Source organism: Barbus barbus, assembly GCF_936440315.1.
Source record: "Barbus barbus genome assembly, chromosome: 21".
NCBI lineage: Eukaryota > Metazoa > Chordata > Actinopteri > Cypriniformes > Cyprinidae > Barbus > Barbus barbus.
Genome location: NC_136749.1, coordinates 25,812,553 through 25,836,737, shown reverse-complemented (window position 1 = coordinate 25,836,737; position 24,185 = coordinate 25,812,553). Strand labels below are relative to the sequence as shown.

Below are 24,185 nucleotides of genomic sequence, written 5' to 3'. Positions count from 1 at the left end.
GAAATGTGCTTGGCTGTACAGAAAATAACGTCAAATGCTCAAAATCCTAATGGTCCAAAATAGCGTTTATTTTGCATTTGCAAAATATAATTTCTCTTAATTTTTTTTTCTTTTTACCTTTTTTGGCAGTTTTCATATCCACTCAACTCTTTTTGTTCAGAATTGTGGGCAAAAATACTTTGTGACAAGCTTGGTGTAATGTATCCAAAAAGGCAGGCAAGTTTAGAAAAATGTTGATTACACATGTGTTTTACTGCAACATATTGAACTATTTTATGATATGAATATGATATGCATTTTTGCATATTAGCTTATGAGTTTTGAAGTTGTGTGATTGAGTCTGGATGATGGAGGCGGGATGGAGAACTGCAGTGAGAACAACTGCCCGAGCCACTTATATAAGCATCCCGAGGACAAACTCCAGCGTACAGTTCTACATTATTGATGTTCTGCTTTTCCAGGTTTCACAGCCACACTTATAACCAGAGGAGAGGAGTAACGCTCTCTCTGAAGGTCAGGTGGGTTTTAGGGAGGGGAGAGCACATCAGGCCAGATAAGACTGCCTTTCCCGTCAGCTTTATCGCACATGAGAGCCGAGCGCAGTGGAGATACGGCACAGGGATAGTAGCGTTTCTGCATGATTACAACCGGACAATCAGTCATTCTACTGGATTTCACTATTGTAATATTAGTTCAGCTGATTTAAATACACACAGTTATGGTGTATGTATTTTTAATGTTAAAATACTCTCTTCTATCCCAGTTTAATGTGCTAGTTCAGACAAGTATGCTGATTTCCCTAAAAAGTGTAAACAGTGGATCAGCCAATGGTGTAAATTTGAGGCGGAGCTACCTGTTTGTGTGACCAATAGCAGATGGGACAGAGGAATTTTGTTTTTGTTAGTGGTTTAGAATTTGGCGTGAAACAAACTGGACTAGGCCTAACTGATGTGAATTATTATTGATTATTTCAAATTTTCCTATGATAGTCTAAGGCTTATCTAATTTCTTCTGATCGCCACTGAACTCATGTAAAAATACACTACTGTTCAAAAGTTTTTTTTTATTTAGCAAGGGTGCAGTAAATTTACAGTAAAGACATATATAATGTTACAAAAGATTTCTATTTCAATTAAATGCTGTCCTTTTGAACTTTCTAATCATCAAAGGATCCTGTAAACAAATCGTCACTGTTTCTACAAAAATATTAAGCAGCACAACTGTTTTCAACACTGATAAAAATAATAAATGTTTCTTGTGCAGCAAATCAGCCTATTAGAAAGATTTCTGAAAGATCACTGAAGACTGGAGTAATGATACTTAAAATTCAGTTTTGGCATCACAGGAATAAATTATATATACATAACACTAGAATACAGCTATTTTTAATTGTAACAATATTTCACAATATTAAATTTTTTACTGTATTTTTAATTTTAAAAAATGAAGCCTTGGTGAGCAAAAGGGCCTTCTTTTAAAAACGACCTTTTGACCCCTTTTAAACAACACCTTTTGTACAGTAGTGTACATTTTTATGATTATTGCTTATTCAGACGTCTCGTTTGATGCACTGTTTTTACATACTATACAATACAGTATGGAAGTACGCATATTCAGAGGCAGTGAGAGCAGGGTTTGGAAAGTGCCACAATGATGCAACCTTCCAATATAGTATATTCAACTAGGTAGGAGATTATTTTAACATCGGAAAAAAAACGCTTCTTTAAATATATCTCTTTTGACATCTGATGTCTGTGGACACTGGTACAGATCTACTTGAACTGGTTGTTTTTCTTTGTTTTGTTAAAGCAGTCTAGCAGACAGTTTATATATCAGTCTTCCCGAATGCAGGTTTTGACGTTATTCGTTTTGCCGTCTGACTGTCTGAGGATCAGACGTAATGAGTTGAAAGCAGGTTACCATGGTATCCGCTTGGCTACAGGCCTGTTTTCGAATCAGGATAAGCCACTGTGATTGGCTCCCGGCTTGCTCAGCATTCAGACCTGCTCTCAAAGCAGCCGTAAAACCTCGTACGATTAATGGCGAATTATGTAATGGGCAAAAGATTTGGGGTGGAGCTTTACCCGATGACACATTACAGATATAATTACTGTCATCTATGCATTTGATTTATGTCTTCTGCTCTTTAAACTGTAAGCAGAAACACCCTGTATCTCCATGAAATGGGATGGCCTGCGCTAAAGCTTTGTAAAAACGTTGACGTGCAGCAGGAGACCCTCGTGTGATTTAGTGTAGTGTTCTTTCTCTTTGTTCTCCTCTCTTTCGATCAGCAGATGTGCAGACAGAACAGGAGAAAAGGTTTGAAGGAGTCGGTCAGGGTTGCATTCATGTTTCAGTACTCTGTGTTCTTAACAGACGCTTACTAGGTCTAAGTGGCAATTAAAGAGGGATGTGCATCAATATATTACCCATCATTATTCAGATTTACAGGGCTCAACAATATGGACCTAGTGGGTCTTTTTTGGCCATGTACATGCATTTTCACAGTATTTTTATCTATCTATCTATCTATCTATCTATCTATCTATCTATCTATCTATCTATCTATCTATCTATCTATCTATCGATCTATCTATCGATCTATCATCTGTTGTGGGTGTAGAAAGAATTATAATATTTTATTAATGTTTTTAATTAATTGAAAAAGTAAATAATTGTATTTCTTAGTAAATATTTACATAGTAACTATTGTTAAAATTGTACTTTTAAAATGAGAAATGTAATTATAGCACATTAAAATTTATATTTGTTTGAAATTTATATATTTTTTGACTAAAATATTGACATAATAGTGTATCATGCAAATGACAGATAACATTCATTCATCGCGAAACCCCCATTTTCCATGTCATGCCAAGGGGAACCAATCAGATCACATCTTCAGTATTAGGCAATGCTGTCCTGTTCGAAACCTTCATGGAGACAAATATCAATACTCATTTTATGATTGCACGCCATGTCACTCTCTTCAGTCTGTGTCTCTCTCTGTTCTCCTGTCCCCTTCACTCATAGTAAAAACAGCATCAATAATTAATGATCCAATTAATAGTTTACACTGGGTTTTTATTGAGTTGTCAGAGTGATGGAGAGCCATGCACTAGCGGCCTGGGAGCTGTGCTCAGGCCTGAATCAGCACTTCCGCCTTCTGCTGAGAACGTGAGAGCGAGAGAGAAATAGATCCCAGAACGTAGACAGCTGCGCTTACGCTTTCACTACCAACTCGAGAGAGAAAGAGAACAGCAGTGCTCCAGGAGAGTAGCATGGTGATAGTGGACATTTGGGACACAGATAAGTGGAGTGTTAATGTGCACTGGAATAATTGTAGCTACTGTTATTGTTTGGTCCCAGGTTAATCGGGACACTTTTGTCATTGAGATAAATGGGAAACATGGCCTAATTCACCTGGATTACCTGGTTTCACCCTTAAAGGGATAGTTCACCCAAAACTGAACATTCTGTCATCATTTACTCACCCTCACAGTGGGGAAAAAAATTATTTGATCCCCTGCTGATTTTGTACGTTTGCCCACTGACAAGGAAATTATCAGTCTATAATTTTAATGGTAGGTTTTTTTTGAACAGTGAGAGACAAAAAAAAAAAAAAATCCAGAAAAACGCATTTCAAATAAGTATTTGATCCCCTATCAATCAGCAAGATTTGTGGCTCCCAGGTGTCATTTCTACAGGTAAGGAGCTGAGATTAGGAGCAGTCTCTTAAAGGGAGTGCTCCTAATCTCAGTTTGTTACCTGTATAAAAAATAACCTGTCCACAGAAGCAATCAATCAATCAGATTCCAAACTCTCCACCATGGCCAAGACCAAAGAGCTGTCCAAGGATGTCAGGGACAAGATTGTAGACCTACACAAGTCTGGAATGGGCTGCAAGACCATCGCCAAGCAGCTTGGTGAGAAGGTAACAACAGTTGGTGCAATTATTCTCAAATGGAAGAAACACAAAATAACTGTCAATCTCCCTCGGTCTGGGGCTCCATGCAAGGTCTCACCTCGTGGGGTTTCAATGATCAGGAGAACGGTGAGGAATCAGCCCAGAACTACACGGGAGGATCTTGTCAACAATCTCAAGGCAGCTGGGACCATATAAGAAAACAATTGGTAGCACACTACGACGTGAAGGACTGAAATCCTGCAGCGCCCGCAAGCTCCCCCTGCTCAAGGAAGCACAAGTACAGGCCCGTCTGAAGTTTGCCAATGATTCAGAGGAGAACTGGATGAAAGTGTTGTGGTCAGATGAGACCAAAATCCAGCTCTTTGGCATCAACTCAACTCTCCGTGTTTGGAGGAAGAGGAATGCTGCCTATGACCCCAAGAACACCATCCCCATCGTCAAACATGGAGGTGGAAACGTTGTGCTCAGGGGGTGTTTTTCTGCAAAGGGGACAGGACAACTGCACTGCATCAAAGGGACGATGGACGGGGCCATGTACTGTCAGGGCCAGGGCATTGAAAATGGGTCGTGGATGGATATTCCAGCATGACAATGACCCAAAACACACGGCCAAGGCAACAAAGGAGTGGCTCAAGAAGAAGCACATTAAAGTCCTGAAGTGGCCTAGCCAGTCTCCAGACCTTAATCCCATAGAAAATCTGTGGAGGGAGCTGAAGGTTCGAGTTGCCAAATGTCAGCCTCGAAACCTTAATGATTTGGAGAGGATCTGCAAAGAGGACTGGGACAAAATCCCTCCTGAGATGTGTGCAGACCTGGTGGCCAACTACAAGAAGCGTCTGACCTCTGTGATTGCCAACAAGGGTTTTGCCACCAAGTACTAAGTCATCTTTTGCGAAGGGGTCAAATACTTATTTCACTCATTAAAATTCAAATCAATTTATAACTTTTTTGAAATGCATTCTTCTGGATTGTATTGTTGTTATTCTGCCTCTCACTGTTCAAATAAACCTACCATTAAAATTATAGTCTGATCATTTCTTTGTCAGTGGGCAAACATACAAAAGCAGCATGGGATCAAATAATTTTTCCTCACTGTATGTTGTTCCAAACCTTTATGAATGTCTTTCTTCTGTTAAATATATTTTCAAGAATTTTGGTAAACAAACAGTTTCTGGTAGCCATTGACTTCCATAGTATTTTTTTTCTCTATGCTATGGAAGTCAGTGGCTACCAGCAACTGTTTGATTACAAACATTTTTCAAAATAACATATTTTGTGTTTAACAGAAGAAAGAAATTCATACAGGTTTGGAATTCAAATGAGATGCTTTTATTAAAATACTTTTATTTCATTTTTTTTATATAAACAATTTTAACTTTTATTTTTGCATTTCTAGCAAAAATATCTATATCTGATATGCAGTATTCTGTGATATACAGTTATTTAAATGTACCGTTAACATAAGATCATGCAACAGACTATTCCAGACTCTTGAAGGTTATTTTTTCCCTGTATTTTTTTCATGCATAGTACTATTTATTATACTCTATGGCTTTCTCAAGGACCAGAGCATTCAGTGGGTTTCTGTGACTACTGAAGGAACAGCTTTAGGCTTTTTCCCAAACCTCCGCTTTATTTTTTTTACGCATTAGCTCTCATAAGTCTGCTTTTCTCTGTCATTACTACTGGCGCTGGTGTTTTGAAGTTTAATGTAATGAGTCCCATATGTAGATCAGTGTCTGTTATTCAAGCTGCTGCATGATTGGTTGCTTTGTTCATCTAACGTTTAAGACTTGTCTAGATGATCCTAGGCTTGAGGCTGAGCGCTAGCATAGACTAGAGCAGACAAGATGTTGTCATATACCCATTGCATATTTGCTTTCTATTTAAAAAATCGTTAATTTAAATAAAGCTAAAATAAAACAGAGATATTAGATATTAAAACATTAAACCAAAATTTGAAATGTTGCCAATAAGGGAATGCTATATATGTGTGTGTGTGTGTGTGTGAGTGTGTGTGTATGTGTTTTTTAAGTACAGTAGTACTTAAGTACTAAAATTAAACACAATAACTAATAAAAATGCCAAAAGCACATAACAAAATTACTAAAAATGAAAACAGAAAATATAAAAATAAAGGATAAAATATCCAAATATAAATAAAAATGAAGCTACTAAAATAGCACTGTTGACGATGTATCTGTTGTTACATTTAGATGTATGCTGTATCTTGTAATGAGGGTGAGGCTGAGTTAGAATCCATTTGCAGAAGTTTAATGAGGAACCATTCAAAAATCCAAATCGTGAGGCAAAAATCTGACTCGTGGTCACAGGCAGAGAAGTCAAAATCACAGTATTCAGTCCAACCGGCAAACAAACAAGAGTGGAATCCAAAAGGCAAAAATCCAGAGAAACAGGCGATAAATCATACACGTAACAACCAAAACAAGACAATGGTAAGGCAGCGAAACTGACAATACTTTGCAAGCTCTGTTTGGCCTGGCCATGTTTAAATGGCTGCCAAACAGGAAGTGATCACAGAAGCAGCAGAGGGAGTGGTACCAGGTGGTGTGGCATTACATATCTAATCAAGCCATATGTGATGTTATATTCGGACACTGTCATATTTGATTTGATCAAGCAGTATGTTATATTCAATGGTTTTATATCTGATTGTGATGTCATATCGGTTGACATGATATTTTATGATGTAATTTCCAGTGACTCCATTTAGTGTTATACCAGATATCTCTCCAAACACAGGAACACAGTTCGGAGTTTGCACTGACTGCATTTTAAACTGAAGCCAAGTCAGGCTGCTCGGACATAGTGTGTGTATGTGTGTTTTCCTTCAAATTATGCGTATTACAGCCCAGTCCCAAGATCTTTTCAGATCTTATTAGTCAGATGTAGAAGATAGCGACTTCAGCCAAGTTTCTTTGAGCAGTGCAAACGTTTGACCTCTTCTGTAGTTTTGTTGCAGTTAGCAGTGGCAAGTCATTGGTTAGCATAACAATCAATGTACAGTAAGTGTGAGTGTAAGTATGAGTGCGATTGACACGTTTAACAGTATGAGTGAATTTAGTTTCTCTTTTCCCCACATGTCTATGTTTCCTTTGTCCTCACAAACTACTTCTGCTGTGTGCTGTGTGTGTGCTGCGATTGTGTGTGTGTGTGTGTGTGTGTGGCACTCGCAGGAGATTTGGATGGCCACTGGTGGGATCACACAACGTGGCATAGCAGCGATGCTTCCTCCATGTCTTTGGTGAGACATGCGGAACCTAATGTCCCACCTCTTTCTCTCTCTTTCTGGCTCTTCTCTCTCTGTCTCTCTCTCTCTGTCATTCTTGGTCATTTCATGGTTCTTTTGATTTATTTTCACTTCTGCATGTTTTTTTTTTCTGTTTTTATCCCATGTCTGTAGGGGACAGTCAAAGGGGAAAAAGACAAACTTTTGAGCAGTCACACATCTTATCTGAGGGCCAAAAGAAAATGGTGCGCTTTGGGGGCCACTCTTTGGAAGAAGATGCTGAGTGGTGTGAACCCCAGGTTAAAGACTCGGGGGTTGATACATGCAGTAGCACTACCCTAAACGAGGAGCATAGCCATAGTGAGAAGGTACTGGGACCTCTCTAGCCTGCATTGGTTTGATTTCATTTGATCATGTTTTGTTTCGAACTTTTCATTTACTTCATTTTGTTCCATTTTCACATGGTCTTTGTTTTGATGTCGCTAATATTAGGTCAGATCTTCTTTTTGAATGTTACAGGGATAGTTCATCCAAAAAAATGAAAATTCTGTGTAGTTCCAAACCTGTTTGACTTTCTTTTTTCCTCCGTGCAGTGGAAAAAGTGATATTTTGAAGATGTCCAAGCTGCTATTTTTCATAAAATAAAAGCAGATGGTGACCAAGAGCTGTCAAGCTCCAAAAAAGAAAATGATTGTTTGACTTGTATGCAGTATTTCCGATCTTCTGAAACTGCACTACCATTCAAAATTTTTTATTTAATACTTTTATTCTGCAAGAACTCATTTAATGCATCAAAAGTGACAGTAAAGACTTTTAGAATGTTACAAAAGATTTAATTGGAAAATTTTAATGAACTTTCTTTTACCTTTTTATCAAAGAATTCTGAAAAAATGTATCATGGTTTCCACAAAAATATTAAGAAGTTTAATGATGCTGAAAATTCAGCTTTGCATCATAGGAATAAATTACATTTTACAATATATTAAAGTGGATAACAACTATTTTAAATTGTAATAATATTTCATAATATTACTAATTTCACTCTATTTTTGATCAAATAAATGCAGTCTTGGTGAGAATAAGAGACATCTTTCAGAAACATTGAAAAACCGACCCAAACTTTTGAACGGTAGTGTTGATTTTTGTGAGAAATGGACTGAAATTTAAGTTGCATTCACATTTGTCTTCCTTTGAATCTCTTACTTTTAATTTGCAGTTATGTAATCTTGCACATCATGTGACTTACAGGAACTAATGGTGTTCAGCATCGTTGGTGTCAAAATATGCTTTCATCATATGGAAAAGAGCTGCATGAACATTCTCCTTTTGTGTTCCACGGAAGAAAGAAAGTTATACGGGTTCAGAACATCATGAACAATTTTGATTGAACTATCCCTTTGTTTAAGTTTTAAAAAAGTCTTTAATTTCTGTTCTTCTGTGGCATTAGCTGGGGAGCCTCTTGCTTGCTCTGTTATCGTTTGCTTCTTAGCCGCAGCTGCCGTAGTCGACATAGCAGTGAATCACTCCACCATGTGACTGTGTGTTTTGTCATGGCACTTAGAGAATGTGGGTTCCCCCGTCAGCTGCATGCCCTCTCAGCCTCGTGTCTTATTGCCGTGTTAGTGGCCCCGTCAGCCGCAGTAGGGCCCCGGGCCCCAGACCCCCTCACTGATTGGAATCCTCACTCCTTCCCCCTTCTCCCACACGCTCACACTCCAGGAGACTCGCTCCGAAACACACGCTCACTCGCTCAGAGACGGCCAGCCAGGATTTGTTTTGCCACAAAGTTTGTTTTCTTTTTTCCCTTTCCACTGTCATATTCCTTTGCTCTCCATGTTATGGATCACTGGTTTCCACTGTTTGTGTTCGTGAGCCTTTCCATGCTGTTCTCCTCGCTTTCAGTTTGAACATCATCTGTTTCTTCTTCCATTATTGGGGCTTGTGTTTGCTGGATGTGGTGCAGGGGTTCGGCTGTGGTGATGGAAGCGGGATCTGTCTGCCATGGGGGGCTTTTCTCTGCATGTAATGGGTGCATGTCACTCCCTCAAGATCACACAAACTCTACACCACTTAGAGCCTCTTCAGACAAAATATTATGATATTTATGAAGCATTTATGAATACTCTGTATTCAGTACGTTAAGCTCTCCAAACCTAATTTTGGCAATTTTGTAAAAATGCATTAACATTCACATTTTTTTATATTTGAAAGAAATACTTTTACTCACCAAGGATGCATTAAATTGATCAAAAGTGGCAGTTAAGAAATTTAGAATGTTACAAAATTTCAAGATTTCTGTTTCAAATAAACACTGTTCTTTTGAACTTTCCTGAAGACTCCTGAAAAATCCCGGTTTCCATAAAAATTTAAATATTGCACAGCAGTTGATAATAAGAAATGTTTCTTGAGCAAAAAAAAAATCAGCATATTAGAATGATTTCTGAAGGATCATGTGACACTGGAGAAGACAGGAGTAATGATGCTGAAAATTCAGCTTAATCATCATAGGAATATATATATATATAAAATCAGAAAACACTGAAAAATTATTTTTCTAATTAGCTAATATAGACTAGTAAAGTAAATTGTTTTACACCTTTTTTTAATTATTTGTGAAATTTGCTATCAATTTCTGGGTAAAAATTGTTTCAAATTATTAATTTTTTTCAATGCAGTTAATTTAGACTGTAATAATAATTCACAATGTTACCATTTTACTGTATTTTTGATCAAATAAATGCAGCATTGGTGAGCATAAGAAACAAAAACTTCTTCAGTAAGTATAAATGACTTCCACATGATGGGAAATGGACATTTATGGGGCAAGGCATTATACCATTACTTTTTATAAAGTTTAACCACATTAAACATTATACATGTGATTGCTTACGAACTTGAAAGTCTTTCAGTTTTTTTGCATTACAATATAAAACCATTTTAGCAGTATTTGTTAACGATTAAGGAATTTGTGTGATTTTTACATGAAGCAAACTGTGTCCACAAGGAATAACGGCAGTAACATGTAAGCAGAATGTCATATCACCAATAAAAGGACAATTTAGACAACTTTATAGCTAAAAAAACAGCCAATTTGTTCGAAATAAGCAATATAAGCACTTTAGCAAGAATGCAAGCTTCACATTTTTGCTTTTAAACCATCTGGAATGCCTTGCCCCATAGACCTCCATTATATTTTTCTACTGTAAGCATTTTTGGTATGTTTTTTCCAACTGAGGGATGATTCAAAATTATTTTCTGTGGTAAGTGACAGCATGTCGTAGATGTTGTCCGTATAGGTTAACTTGCATAAACCCAGATCATTCATAAATCTGTTTCCTATTTCATATTTGAAATTGAGCATTAATGTATTGTATTATAATAGAGACATTCATTGAATTCAAACACATTTAAAAATGTACATTTGCAAAACATATTTTAAGACAGGTTTTTTACAGCTAAATCATAAAATAGTTTATCCAAAAAAAAAAAGAAAGAAAATTCTGTCATCATTTACTCACCCTCAAGATTTGAGAGCCCGAGAATTTCAGGTTCTAATAGTGGCTGACATTTCACTTTGTTCCTCATGATAAGCTATCCTATCACTTCAGAAGACTTGGAATAGAGCACATAGTCGCTTGGATATGGACCACTTTGCGCTCTAGTTTCCGGTTTGACCATTTGACATTAGAAAATCTCATCAGCCGACTACTACTATTTTCTATCTACCTTTGTTGTATAGAAAACATCTTCTTACATGATTCACAGAAAACAGAAAATCATACAGGTTTGAACGACATGAGTAAATGATGACAGAATTTTCATTTTGGGGTGAGCTAATCCCTTAAGCCTCTAGGAAACATTATTTGATTTGTCCCAGACGTGTGGCTTGCTGCAATCACAACAGAGTTTGTGCGATAAATCAGATCAAATTCATCTCAGCCTTCCCCGCACCAGCACTGGCAGCTTTCTGTGTGTTCTGGAATGATGTTTGTTGTGGTTTTGACCTGACAGCACCCGGTCACATGGCAGCCCTCCAAAGATGGAGATCGACTCATCGGCAGGATCCTGCTCAACAAGCGCATGAAGGACGGCAGCGTTCCCCGTGACTCTGGAGCTCTTCTGGGACTGAAAGTGAGTCGCTCTTCCTCCTGTGTGGGCATGTGATTTTGATTTCACAAATGGTTGTGTAGTTAAGTAATTGCAGTAATTAATTCCTGCTTTAGTATAGTTCACCCAAAAATGAAAATTTGCAAAGATATAGATGAGATTGTTGCTTCATTTGAACAGATTTAGAGAAATTTAGCATTAGATCACTTGATCACCAATGGATCCTCTGCAGTGAATGGGTGCCGTCAGAATGAGAGTCCAAACACCTGATAAAAACATCACAATAATCCACTCCACTCCAGTCCATCAATTAACATCATGTAAAGTGAAAAGTTGCGTCATTGTAAAATAAATAAAAAATACAAGTACCCTATAAAATTGCTTTCTCCAGTGAAAAATTTGCCTCATCTGAATCAGGACAGAAATATGCACTAATCAAGCACCGTTTACATGCAAAAACAGCCTAAAGCAGCTCTAAGCAAATATTATGATATTCTCCAAATCTGTTCCAGTGAAGAAACAAACTCATCTGGGATGGCCTGAGGGTAGGTACTTTTTATAACTTTTTTTCCCATGAACTATTTCTTTAATACAAACTCCGTTGAGAACATTTATGTTGATTACTACAGAAAATAATAATTTCCTGCCATTCTTAAAAAGCAGAAATATCAATTATGGGTCTTATAGAGAAATGAAACATGGCCATGGATTTTAAAGGGTTAAAATCATAAAAGTTAAGTTGGTATTTATGTTCAAGTCAATGTGAAGCATATTCATAACCCATTTTACTTCAATAATCTGAGTAAAACAGGATACTGAACAAAACAATGTAGAGTGGGTCTGTTCATTTTAAAAGTTATAAAAAAAATGATAAATTATGAACAAACATTTTATTACTTGCAATAATGAGCACTGATAAAATAAAGTCAAAAATATTCCATTAACATTAAAATTAATCTTAAGGTTCCAAAAGGGGTATTTTTGGTTCCCAAAAGAACCTTTCAGTGAACAGTTCTCACTTTTTTTCTTGGTATGAAGAATCTGAAGAAACTTTTTCCATTATAAAGAACCTTTTGCACTATCAAGGTTCTTTGAAGGTTCTTCACGGAACCATCAATGCCAATAAAGAACCTTCATTTTTAAGAGTGAATGCATATTGCTTTTAACAAATGTGCATCGAGAAAGTCTAAAATTTAATAGTAATTTATTGTTGACATTAAAAGAGTTACAGTAAAGCTCTTACAGTGGAAGTAAACAGAGCCGTGCACTTCCAGGGTTTAAAAGCAGAAATACAAAGCTTGTATTTGTTGTTAAAGCACTTACATGGATTGTTCAGTGGAGTGGAGAGAAACAGAGAATCGTTACTGATAACAAACTTTCTGAATGGCTGACTGTGTGTCAGCTCAGTGCTACCGTCTGCATTATATCCGTTACCAGCAGCAGTTTGTCAAACACACACACACACACACATACTCACAATCGCCCTCGGCTCCATTCCACTCATTATGTAAAGCCATCTTTATCCAGGAGGCAGCTCGTAATCTTCTTTGTATGTTTGCATTGGGCTGCCATTAGTGGGGATTTGATTTGTATGATGCTTACAGAGCGACTGGTCATGTGGTTTATGGAACAAACCTCCAGGCCTTTTCCAACAGTCGGTTCTTTCAAAAGCACGGACAGAAATAACATACACACCCTCAAAAGTCTCACTTTTTATTGTTCAGTGCAACTTGTGCAGTTTATTTTGAAACAGATTATTCTTTCTGAACTCTAGCATCACAACAAAATCTGACATGAATAAAAACAAGCCAAGAACTATTAAATATGTTTACTATATTGACTTGTGTAGCTTATTTAATCATTAGCAACATGATGTCATTATAGGGTCGGGATACCTACAATGCCAGTGAAATTTAATTTGCATTTCTTAGTAGAAATGTTGGCACAACAGCAAAAACTAATATGCTGTAGTTTCAGCATGACTAGTTCATTATCTGAATATTTTACAGGTGGTTGGAGGAAAGATGACAGAGTCCAGGCGACTTTGTGCGTTCATCACCAAAGTAAGGAAAGGGAGTTTAGCGGATACAGTTGGGCATCTCAGACCAGGTACATGCTATGTTTCAGTATTTCATATACTACCATTCAGCAGTTACATTTTTTTTTAAAGGCTTTGGAAGGAAAAGTCTCTAATGATGCTGATTCGCTGCAAAAGAAACGTTTCTTCTTATTATTATTATCAATGTTGAAACACTTGTGCTGCTTGATATTCCAGTGGAAACCTTGATACATTTTTAAAGATTTTTTGATAAATAGAGTAAGTCCAAAAGAACATCATTTATTTTTTAATGCCAGTTTATTGTCACTTTTGATCAGTTTAAAATATTTGGTAACACTTTATTTTAAGGTCTCTTAACTAGTTGCTTATTAGCATGCATATTACTAGAATATTATCCATTTATTAGTAGGAATTGAGCACATATTGATGCCTTATTCTACATCCCTAATCCTACACAATACCTAAACTTAACAACTACCTTACTATTAATAAGCAGCATATTAGGAATTTATTGAGGGAAAAGTCGTAGTTAATAGTGAATAAGTGTTCCCTATTCTAAAGTGTTACCAAATATTTATTTAAAAGAAAACATAAGTACCCCAAATTTTTAAATGGTAGTCTCATATTAGTCTGACAGTTTGTTACTTGAGTGTTTGTTAAGAGAGTTTTAAGTGATTTTCTTGTTTCATAGGTGACCAAGTCCTTGAGTGGAACGGCCGACAGTTACAAGGAGCCACATTTAAAGAAGTTTACAATATCATTTTAGAATCAAAGCCAGAGCCTCAGGTGGAACTAGTGGTCTCACGACCCATTGGGTATGGCATCCTCTACAATGTTCTTCAGTGTAACATGAAATGAACAGAAATTACATTTACAAACATTCAGTTATAGAATATTATGCTGATACCGTTAAAGAAGAAATTAAAGATCACACAAGAAATGCCTACACAAATAGACAACATATTTTGTCTTTGCATTTTTCTCATTTGCTGCACACAGAAACAAACATGCAGTGCTGATTTGCAAAAAAAAAAAAAAAATAGTTATGAATTGGTCAAAAATGAATCGAAGTCATCAAAGTATTAAAATAATTGTCAATTAAACTTGAACCAGCATCATTAAATTTGCTGTTGTTCTTATTTGTGTTGTAATTTCATGTGAGTTTTTGTATAGGCCTCAACAACATTTTATGATTAATATAGTATTAATATAGTCTTAATCATAACACTAACATGCTTATGAGCCTTGTGATCCATCTGCCTTAAATCTTGTATTATAATAGTCTGTTTTTCCTTGCAATACAATTACATAGTATTGAAGGTACCATGTTATGAGAAATTCAATTTGCTTCAATTTTTAAACAAAATATATTGATGAAATATACTGTAACTTTTAAACTCAACTTACTTTTTAATTAAAAAAAATATTAAATATAATTAGCAAAAAGGACTCTTTGCAAACTTGATATCTGGCATCTGATGAATAACAATAAAGTCATGCAATTTTTTTTTTGTTTCATAACATTAATAGTGGACCTCAGCGGAAAAAAAGAGAGTCTGATATGACCCTTTAGAGTACCTGCTGGCTCAGATGAACAAACAAACAAAACTGCTGCCCTCAGTTTAGCCTCCTAATCGTCCTAATTGTAATTGTAACGAGCGTATGACCAAGTGAACTCTCTTTAGATTGTGAATTTGGGCTGCTGCCACAAACTTCACATCAAGACTAATGTGGTGCTCAGGGTCATTAAAGCACATGTCATTGATTTCTCTGTGCCACTGTCATTGCAGCGATATCCCCAGGATACCAGAAAGCACACACGCACAACTGGAGTCCAGTGAGTACATTTTCTCAGTCTAGCGTGTATGAACGATGAGATTCTGTGAGACATTAATGAGACATTTCAGCAGCTCTTTGACAGAATCTCTAATTTGGAGTTTTTCTTGTTTACGCTGAATCTCTTCTAAGGTTCGAGTTCATTTGAGTCACAGAAGATGGAGCGCCCCTCCATATCTGTCACGTCTCCCATGAGCCCCGGAGTGCTGCGGGACGCCCCTCAGTACTTATCGGGACAGCTTACAGTAAGTAAACACATGTGCAGGGGATAGAAAGTGTCTTGAATTAAAACAAGTTTGATTGCAGCTGTAAAATGTAGGTCGGTATGTATTTGGATGAAGAGTAGTAATAAAGTTTGCCGAAAACTAGAGGTTTTCAGGCTTGTGGAACAAAACCACATTTCCATCATTCACAAAATACATAGATAATGCATTGCTTACACACATAACTTTAATTTGTTATACTAACATGCACAAAACTTTCTATCAAGAAGCAAAAAGGGTTAAAAAATATGAAATTCCCCAAGTTTTCCATTTCATTTCACTTAAATGGCTTTAAACAGAGATGAAGCATTGGATCAGTAATTGGGCGAAGCCGCCGTAGTCTCCACAAACCTGATCAGGTTACAGCCAGCCCTCATGCAGCCCATTGTGCGTGTGTAAAAATACCCAGCATGCTTGTAGAACATGACAAACTCTGGTGTAAAGTGCACCAGCTGGTTGATTTAAGCAAAACAAATGAAGTGTGGGTTATTCCCCAGATAGTACTCTTTGGATGAAAAAAATCAATGAATTTCACGAATCGCTGACCAAAATGGGATTTTGCAGTGGCTGATACCGATATCTAGAAAGCAGGGTGGCTAATGATAGATGAATAGATTGATAGAGGATAGATGGATAGATAGATGGATGGATAGGTAGTTTTGGGTAGACAGACAAATGAATGGACAGTTAGATGCATGGATGAATGGCAGGATGAGTTGTTTTGGGTCAATGCCGCTAATCTCGAAATGAATGTGTATTATTTATATTAATTACAAAAAAAAGATGTTTTCTCATATTCTTGTTCTGTATCTCACCAAATTCGATCATTTCTAACACTATATGGTGTGTATGTGTTCGTGTGTTAAATAACAATCTTGTTACTTTGTATTTTGCTGAACAGGAGATTCAATGTAAACAGCTATGTTTCAAGACTTGACATTCCTGTCTTTTAAAACAACTTACTGCTTTTTTTTTCATGGAATTCAAGAACCAAATTAGAGGGTTGTGGGCCGCACTTTGGGAAACACTGCTCTAGAAAATGCACAGGAACTATTAAATCCTAAAATTTAAAAGTATATCAGAGTCTTGAGCATTGAAGCTCATCATTAATTTCCCAATCTCTACGGAAGAGATTGCAGTTAATTGCATTATAGTGAAAGGAAATCAAAATGTTCCATTGCTGTATGTTCTGTAGCCATTGTCTTTAGATTGAATCTCCTTTCGGCTTTCTTAGTGTTGCATTAACAACTGGTATTGTCATTTCAGGTTTTAGTTTTATTGCATTTCTCTTCATTGTTGTTTTTCATTCACTTTACTTACCCAGAGCCAAAGCCTTAGTAGAAGAATTGAGCCTTTTAACCCTAGAGTTCAGGTAATCGTTGCTGTCTACTAAATACACTTCTCTTCTATTGCTTTAATTCATTGGATAATGCACAGTAGAAAAATGACTGCATTTCCAACTGTTTATTATCTCAGATTGAGCATTCAAAGACTTCTTTACCTATTCATTGCTGTTGCTGTTTTAAGCATATTTTATCCGATTGTAAGGCATAAATCATATGCATGCAATGAATGAGCACAAAAATATTTTAAGAGACACTTGAGTGTTGGCAGATGTGGAGTAATGACGTAACATCTCTAACCCTGTGAGACGTTCACCTGCGGTGTTTGCCCGGGCAGAGGAGTACTGTGTCTCTTTAAATGTTTTAGTGAAGCGGAGTTTGTCGGGACATAAAATTTGATTCTTTTTCCATGTAACATGAAACTGCATTGAAACCTGATACTCAAACTTAGAACATACTTAGAAAGAACTGATTCAGTGTACTTAATTGTTTTGTAGATTAATTAATTTGCTGACTGATTCAAAAACTGTATTTCACATTTGTAATTCTACTAATCGCTCCAAAAACATTTTTGTTCAGTACTAACACTGCTGGAAGTTTCATGTTTCAGTTAAAAGGATATGTTAAAGGTGCTGTAACTTATTGTACGCACAAAAAATCATTGCTAAAATAGGTGTCCTAAGAAAGTACACCAAAAAAATAAAAATAAAATAAAAAATGTTTTAGCCTGTCAGAAACCTAGCCAATCAGAAAGTCTCCCTGCCTGTCAATCATTTTGGCATCAAGCTAGCTGACATGCTTTTGTGGAATGGAATTGGATAAAGGGCTATTTCAGTTTCTAAATCTAGCTCAAGTGTGCAAAATGTCTTATATAATTTTACAGCACCTTTAACAATCCCTGTTTTATTTATATTCCCAAGTACAGAGATGTGTGAAATAAGCAAATTGTACCCACTTGTACCTGAGGAAACATGATGTGAATGATTAAGGTTGTTTGTAGCAAAAATCAAAAGGTTTTCAGACATTTTTCCTCAGCAATATTGCAGATTTTCTATTTTGGGCAACATTATTGTCCTTAATGCACAGCAACCGCTGGCTCTGTTGGGGATTTTGTAATGGTACACTTTGTTTGACCTAGCTCTCCTTGTAACACTTTGCCTTGTCTTTTTTTTTTTTTTACATAAAGTATGGAACGTCCTTCATTGCATGTGTTACTCTGCGGCCTGAGACATTTGTAGGCATTTACTTTATAGAAAGAGTAATTTTCCTATTACTACAAGCAAGTATGGGCTCTGGCTTAGAAGATCTAGCATTTTATTTGTTATGTTTGTGTTGTTTCTGTGTGTGTTTGACTTCTAAGTATTTTTCTGTCTTGTCCATACTTGTCTGAGAACCAAGCTTGGCCTGTCACGCATCTTAGCATGTGTAATACTACGATATAATGCATATCAAACTCTCTTTTCTTAATATGTTTAAATGAAGCAGCTGATGATGTGAAGCCTGAGAACACAAGTCCCCCTTCGTCTCAAGCAGGCTCTGATGTTTGTCCCCCTGCAGGTCAAACTTTGGTATGACAAAGTCGGCCATCAGCTAATCGTCACCATATTGGGTGCAAAGGACCTGCCTTCAAGGGAAGACGGCCGACCACGCAATCCTTACGTGAAGATCTACTTCCTCCCTGACAGAAGGTGAGATTAGGGCAGTTATGCCACTAAGACTCACTGTGCAATACATTGATGGTCTTTCCATCAAACAGTTCAATGTGGCTGTGTTCAGAAAGGCACACCTTAGTCACACTAGCTGTATGTAACATGTATATTGTGCACATTTTCTATATGTGTGACCTTTTTGGCAAAAATGTGCAGTATACAAAATACTCTGAAATACCAATGTAATTGTAGTATTATTTATATACTATTACACTTGTTATTAATAATTTGTATGTTTTATTTTAAATTTTTTCATTTTTTATTTATTTCATTTTTATTAGTTCTCGATTTTTTTGTTTGTAAATAGTACTATTTAGGTTATATTTTTTTAGGAATAATTAAATTTTATTTCAATTTTGGTGTTAGTTTGTATTTATTTCCAGTTATTAACTTTAGTGCTTGAGCTTCAATTTAATTTTTTTGTTATTTGCCAAGGCAACATTTAACATTTTTATCTAATACCTTTATTTTATTTTATTTTATTTCAGTTAATATATATTTTTAAATAATTTACAATAATAGCCCTGTGGGATGCTATGTCTCACAATGCAATTCATTTTTTTTCGACTTTTTTTAATCCCGATATGGTTCGTCTGCCAAGATAAGCATTTTAATACAAAATTGGAGCAGTTTGCAGTAAGCACTATGCTAGTATTCCTTTCTGAAAGCAGCCTATGAGTAGATCTTTCATGTCTCGCTTAACATTCCCATATTCCCATGGCATTCTTCAGCTTGTTGAGTTCAGTGTTTGTTCCAGGGTTCTTTTACCATGATGGTAAATAAAAACAGTTTGAATCATTGTTTCTCCAGTGACAAAAGCAAAAGAAGAACAAAAACAGTAAAGAAATCACTAGAGCCCAAATGGAACCAGACATTTATGTATTCCCCCGTCCACCGGCGGGAGTTCAGAGAACGCATGCTGGAGATCACGCTGTGGGACCAGGCCCGGGTCCGAGAGGAGGAGAGTGAGTTCTTGGGAGAGGTGAGGACAAGATGACTCATGGTGTGAAATATTCAGAAGTTTAGGCTGCTTCTACCAGCTGATCACTTTTTTTGTATTTGAGGGCTATTTAGTGGCAGATAAATCTAAAATTGATCTTGCTACAATAATAGACCTAGCTAATGAATAAAATAGTTTGCATACGTATTTACAATATTAATACTAATCATAATAATTATTATTTTTATCAAAATTTAAATATTTCTGATGCATATGTGTTATTGTTGTAGTTAGCTACATTGAGTGTCACATTAAAAATCTCAAATTTAGAGGTTCAGTGACATGCGCTGGATTTGTTTTCGGGATAAACTGGATATATTGTCTTGCATTTGAATGTGAAACAAATGTTTGTGTATAGATCCTAATAGAGCTGGAAACAGCGCTGGTGGACGATGAGCCACACTGGTATAAGCTACAAACACATGATGTCTCATCGGTACCCCTGCTCAAGAGCTCCCCCTGCATTCAGAGACGAGCGCTGCATGAAGACAGTCCCACACGCAGACTGCAGAGTATGTCTCTCTCTATCTCCCTCTGTCTCTCTTACTCATATCTTTTATGCATACAAAGCATAAACATATGACAGAAAATCCCAGGTAAATTTACTGCTCATATATAACTATTTAGCATTTTTGTATATAATAATAACTTCTTGTACTAGTTGTATGCAAGCACAAATAAGATGCTTGATAAGATTACCTTCAAATGTCTTTTATTAACCTAAATATGTTATTTGGGCAGTATACTGAATATTCACAATATATTCCTGATCATTTTACTTACTTAAATTTACTCACCTTCAGGTCATCCAAGATGTAGAAAAGTTAATTTGTTTATTAGAACAGATTTGGGGAAATTTAGCATTACAGCACTTGCTTACCAGTGGATGCTCTGCAGTGAATGGGTGCCGTCAGAATGAGAGCTGATAAAAACATCATAATAATCGATCTAATCTAATCTATTTTGTGAAGTGAAAAACTACATGTTTATAATAAACAAATCCACCATAAAGGTATTTTAACTCTCACATCAAAATCCACCAACATATTTGTTTAGAACAGTTTTGGAATGTTTCGCTTGTAAACTGTGCTTGATGTTTGCATATTTCTCTCATTTGGATTTTTGTCTAGTGGCAGTGGTTAAAAGCATATTAATAATGCATTTGTTTATTAAAAACACACAGCGTTTTGCTTCACAAGACGTGAATTGATGGACTAGAGCGGTGTGGATTATTGTGATGTTTTTATTAGCTGGATGACGGCACCCATTCAGTGCAGAGAATCCTCTGGTTAACAAGTAATGTAATGCTAAAATTTTCCATATCTGTTCTGATGAAAATACATTTTTAGCAAATATTAAGGTTTTGAAAGTATCTAAAATCAATAAAGACAGTACTTTTTAGATTTTGAGTGAACTATTCCCGTAGTGATTTTTTTCACTAGTTTTCTTATAGACAGTGTAATTAGTTTTGTGATTCTTCTACATCAGTAGCCGAAACAGTGGAACATTTCAGATTGAATAAACACATGAAAACAGCTTGTGTTTCATGCTTGCGTAGAGTACTGAATGTTTCGGGCCCAACTGAGCTGAAATCTGAAAGACTACAGCTGTTGGTTTGAGCGTTTGTGTCCTGCATTCATTGTTTTCTATCTTGACCTGGTTATTTCTGCAGCCAAAGGCCCGTTTGTGTACAGCTCAGGTAATGACCGCTGCATGCTCAGCCTGATCCTCTGGGCTTCACCGTGTGTTTTTATACTGGATCCACCCTGCTGTCCCTCTCACTCCCGTCAATAACGAAACAAACACTGACCGAAGTGGACCATGTCCTCACACTGCCACTTTTTCCCACAGTGCCCTCTGATTCTCCCCAGTGTTGCTGTTTTTCCCTCTTTGTTGCAGATCAGTGCGATCTCTTCATATACACTGTAGTGAACACAGGCTTCTGTCTACTGTCATTATTACTTGTAGAAGGGCTGGATGGTATGAGGAAAATTCATATACAACATTAATTTTACATTATGATAATTGTCACAGTATAATTATCTTGGGTAGAAATTAAACAAAAAATGTCTATAAACTACAGTTCAAAAGTTTGGTGAGATTTGATTTGATTTTGAAAGAAGTCACTTAGGCTAACCAAGGCTACATTTATTTAATTAAAAATACAGTAAAAACTTTATTAAAATAACTGTTTTCTATTTGAATAGATTTTAAAATGTAATTTATTCCTGTGATGCAAAGCTGATTTTTTTAGCATCATTACTTCTGTCTTCAGTGTCACATGATCCTTCAGAAATCGTTCTGCAAGAAACATTTCTTATTGTCACAATATTCTTATTATTATGTTGAAAGCAGTTTTGCTTCTTAATATTTTTATGGAAACCCTGACACTTTTTTTCAAGATTCCCTGGTAAATATAAAGAGGAAAAAAGAGAGTTTTTCTGTCATTTTTGTTCAATTTAATTTAACCCTCACTGACTTTTGAACAAAAGAGTTAATTCATTTATCATGTGTTAATTTTGGCTTTTTTATTATTTGGAAATTGATGGTCGCAAACCAATTCAATTACAAATTAATAACATTAGCAATTTTTTTTCTCATAATTGCAACTTTATTTCTCTTAACAGCAAATTTATATTCATGCATCAGAAATACTAAATTATATCTGACAATGTGACTGATTTCCTTTTTTTAACTTTATCCCACAAATGCATAAATACACAGGCATAAAAAACAAATTTTTTCACTAATTTTGTCAACATTTTTCGTGCAAATATATATTCTGCTGTATAAATGGTAAAGAGAAAACACTACACTTTTCTATCATTCTGCGATAAATGCCATCATACAACCCAGTCCTAATTGGTCGTTTCATTTTTTTCCCCTCCCTTTTGTAGTTACTAATTCTGCATAGCTGTGATAAATAATATAATATCTCTAAAACAAAGTTTTAATTTGTGTATAACCTGCCTTTGTGTGAAATGCCTTTGAATTAGTTTAGTTTCTTCTCTTTTAAGAGTGAGTTTTCTTGGTTTTTGGTTGCTGTGTGGTTTTGTACTTGCAGCACCTGTTTTTAATCATTCAAAGAGACAGAAGCAATGAAAAATCCTCACAAATCATGTTCACTCCAGTAATTTTCTCTTCACTGACAGCAGTTAGCTAATCATTTTGAAAAGTGTCACTAAAGAGCCATCTTTTTTAATATGTTCCGACATAATTAGGATATTATAAAGACATCCCTTACAAAGATTTAACATGAACTGGTTAAACTGTATGATGGGTGGTTATTAAAAATGCCGATTTTGCACGCACTTTAAGCTTCTGACATTGATGCATTGCACTGCATAAGACTTATAAGTCTTATATATGTAACCCTAACAAATCAGTAAGACAGGGTGCAAGAAAACATCATGTGATCCTTCATAAGTTTGTGAATCTCTTTTGACACTTCGGTCTACGAGTGTTTGATTCAGTGATTTAAAGAGACTGGTTTATAGACCAGAGAGCTGAAGGAGAAAAGAAAGAGCGAATGAAACGAGAGCAGGTTTATTGCTGGCTTGTCATCGCCATTAAAGCGCAAGGGTCTGTTTGGTGGGCGAGCGCAGGCTGGGTGTCTGTTCTGGCTGTAGTTGTGTGAACGCCGCTCGGCAGATTAGCTTTCATTCTTGATCTGAACTGAGTGATGGAGCGTCCGCTTCAGAGTGTCAAACTCGGCAAACGTCAGCGCTGTGGGCTGAGGGACACCGTTCAGCTTGGTTTGTTCCTCGTGACTGAAACGAAGGGAGAAGAAGATCCATTTTCTCACGTAATACAAAGCTCAGTCTGCCTCGTTCTTGTTTTGTAGATTTGGAAGAGAGAGAGAGATGTCTGACTGACATGTTCGGTTATCTGTGAGTAGTCTGAAATAGACAGGCATTTCGAGTGCAGATAGCTTCTTTACCACTTTTTATGAGCGTCACAGAGGAAGATGAATGAACACTAGTGTTTGTCACTTGTGGTTAAGCAGGAGTTATGTTCTAAAATGGAGTGAGATGCCTACCTAGACAGCATTTTAGGGCATGAGGGATATTAGAACAGTGTTGTTTTTAAAGACACAAAAAACTAAAACTATTAAAAGTAATTTTTGTAATTGAAATAAATCTAATGTGAAATAAAAAATAAAGATTGCATGGGAAAAAATTTAATGAAAATTCAAAATGTTGCCTATAGCTAATACAGTATGTGACCCTGAACCACAAAACCAGTCTGAAGTCGCTGGGGTATATTTGTAGCAATAGTCAACAATACATTTTATGCCAAAAATCACATTAAGTAAAATCTCAGACAAATATTGTCCGAACATAACAAACCATACATCATTGGAAAGCCTATTTATTCAGCTTTCCGATGATGCATAAATCTCAATTTTGAAAAATTGACCCTTATGACTGGTTTTGTGGTCCAGGGTCACATATCTAATAATATCTAATAAAATAAAATATTTCAAATGAAACATAAAAATTAAAAAATAATAAAAAAAGGATAAAATTGTAATTGTGACAACTATAATGACAACGAATGTCAACTATAAATATTATTTTTCATTCATTCATTATATTTCATTCATTTCCTGAAAATAGCTGTTAAAAATTGTTGTATAATTAAATAATCGTTTAAATAAAAGTTTAAATTGAAATATTATTAACCAATA

The 24,185-nt window shown here is 36.0% G+C and overlaps 1 protein-coding gene across 3 annotated transcripts in view; it reads left to right on the top strand.

Annotated features, from left to right (window-relative positions):
* The window catches only part of LOC306887259 (regulating synaptic membrane exocytosis protein 4-like), a gene marked incomplete at its 5' end in the record, with an annotated part of 171,467 nt that overhangs the window by 79,597 nt on the left and 67,685 nt on the right, over window positions 1-24,185 (top strand). Inside the window, 11 exons of one of the 3 annotated variants that reach the window (XM_079444874.1) lie at window positions 7,353-7,546; window positions 11,190-11,309; window positions 13,295-13,394; window positions 14,036-14,159; window positions 15,135-15,181; window positions 15,313-15,425; window positions 16,768-16,815; window positions 18,344-18,474; window positions 19,306-19,477; window positions 19,854-20,007; window positions 21,168-21,194. In XM_079444874.1, coding sequence (XP_079301000.1) covers window positions 7,353-7,546; window positions 11,190-11,309; window positions 13,295-13,394; window positions 14,036-14,159; window positions 15,135-15,181; window positions 15,313-15,425; window positions 16,768-16,815; window positions 18,344-18,474; window positions 19,306-19,477; window positions 19,854-20,007; window positions 21,168-21,194 — 1,230 coding nt within the window. Of the gene's footprint in view, window positions 1-7,352; window positions 7,547-11,189; window positions 11,310-13,294; window positions 13,395-14,035; window positions 14,160-15,134; window positions 15,182-15,312; window positions 15,426-16,767; window positions 16,816-18,343; window positions 18,475-19,284; window positions 19,478-19,853; window positions 20,008-21,167; window positions 21,195-24,185 lie in introns of all 3 variants that reach the window. The other 2 variants (XM_079444875.1, XM_079444873.1) reach the window with 2 other exon arrangements.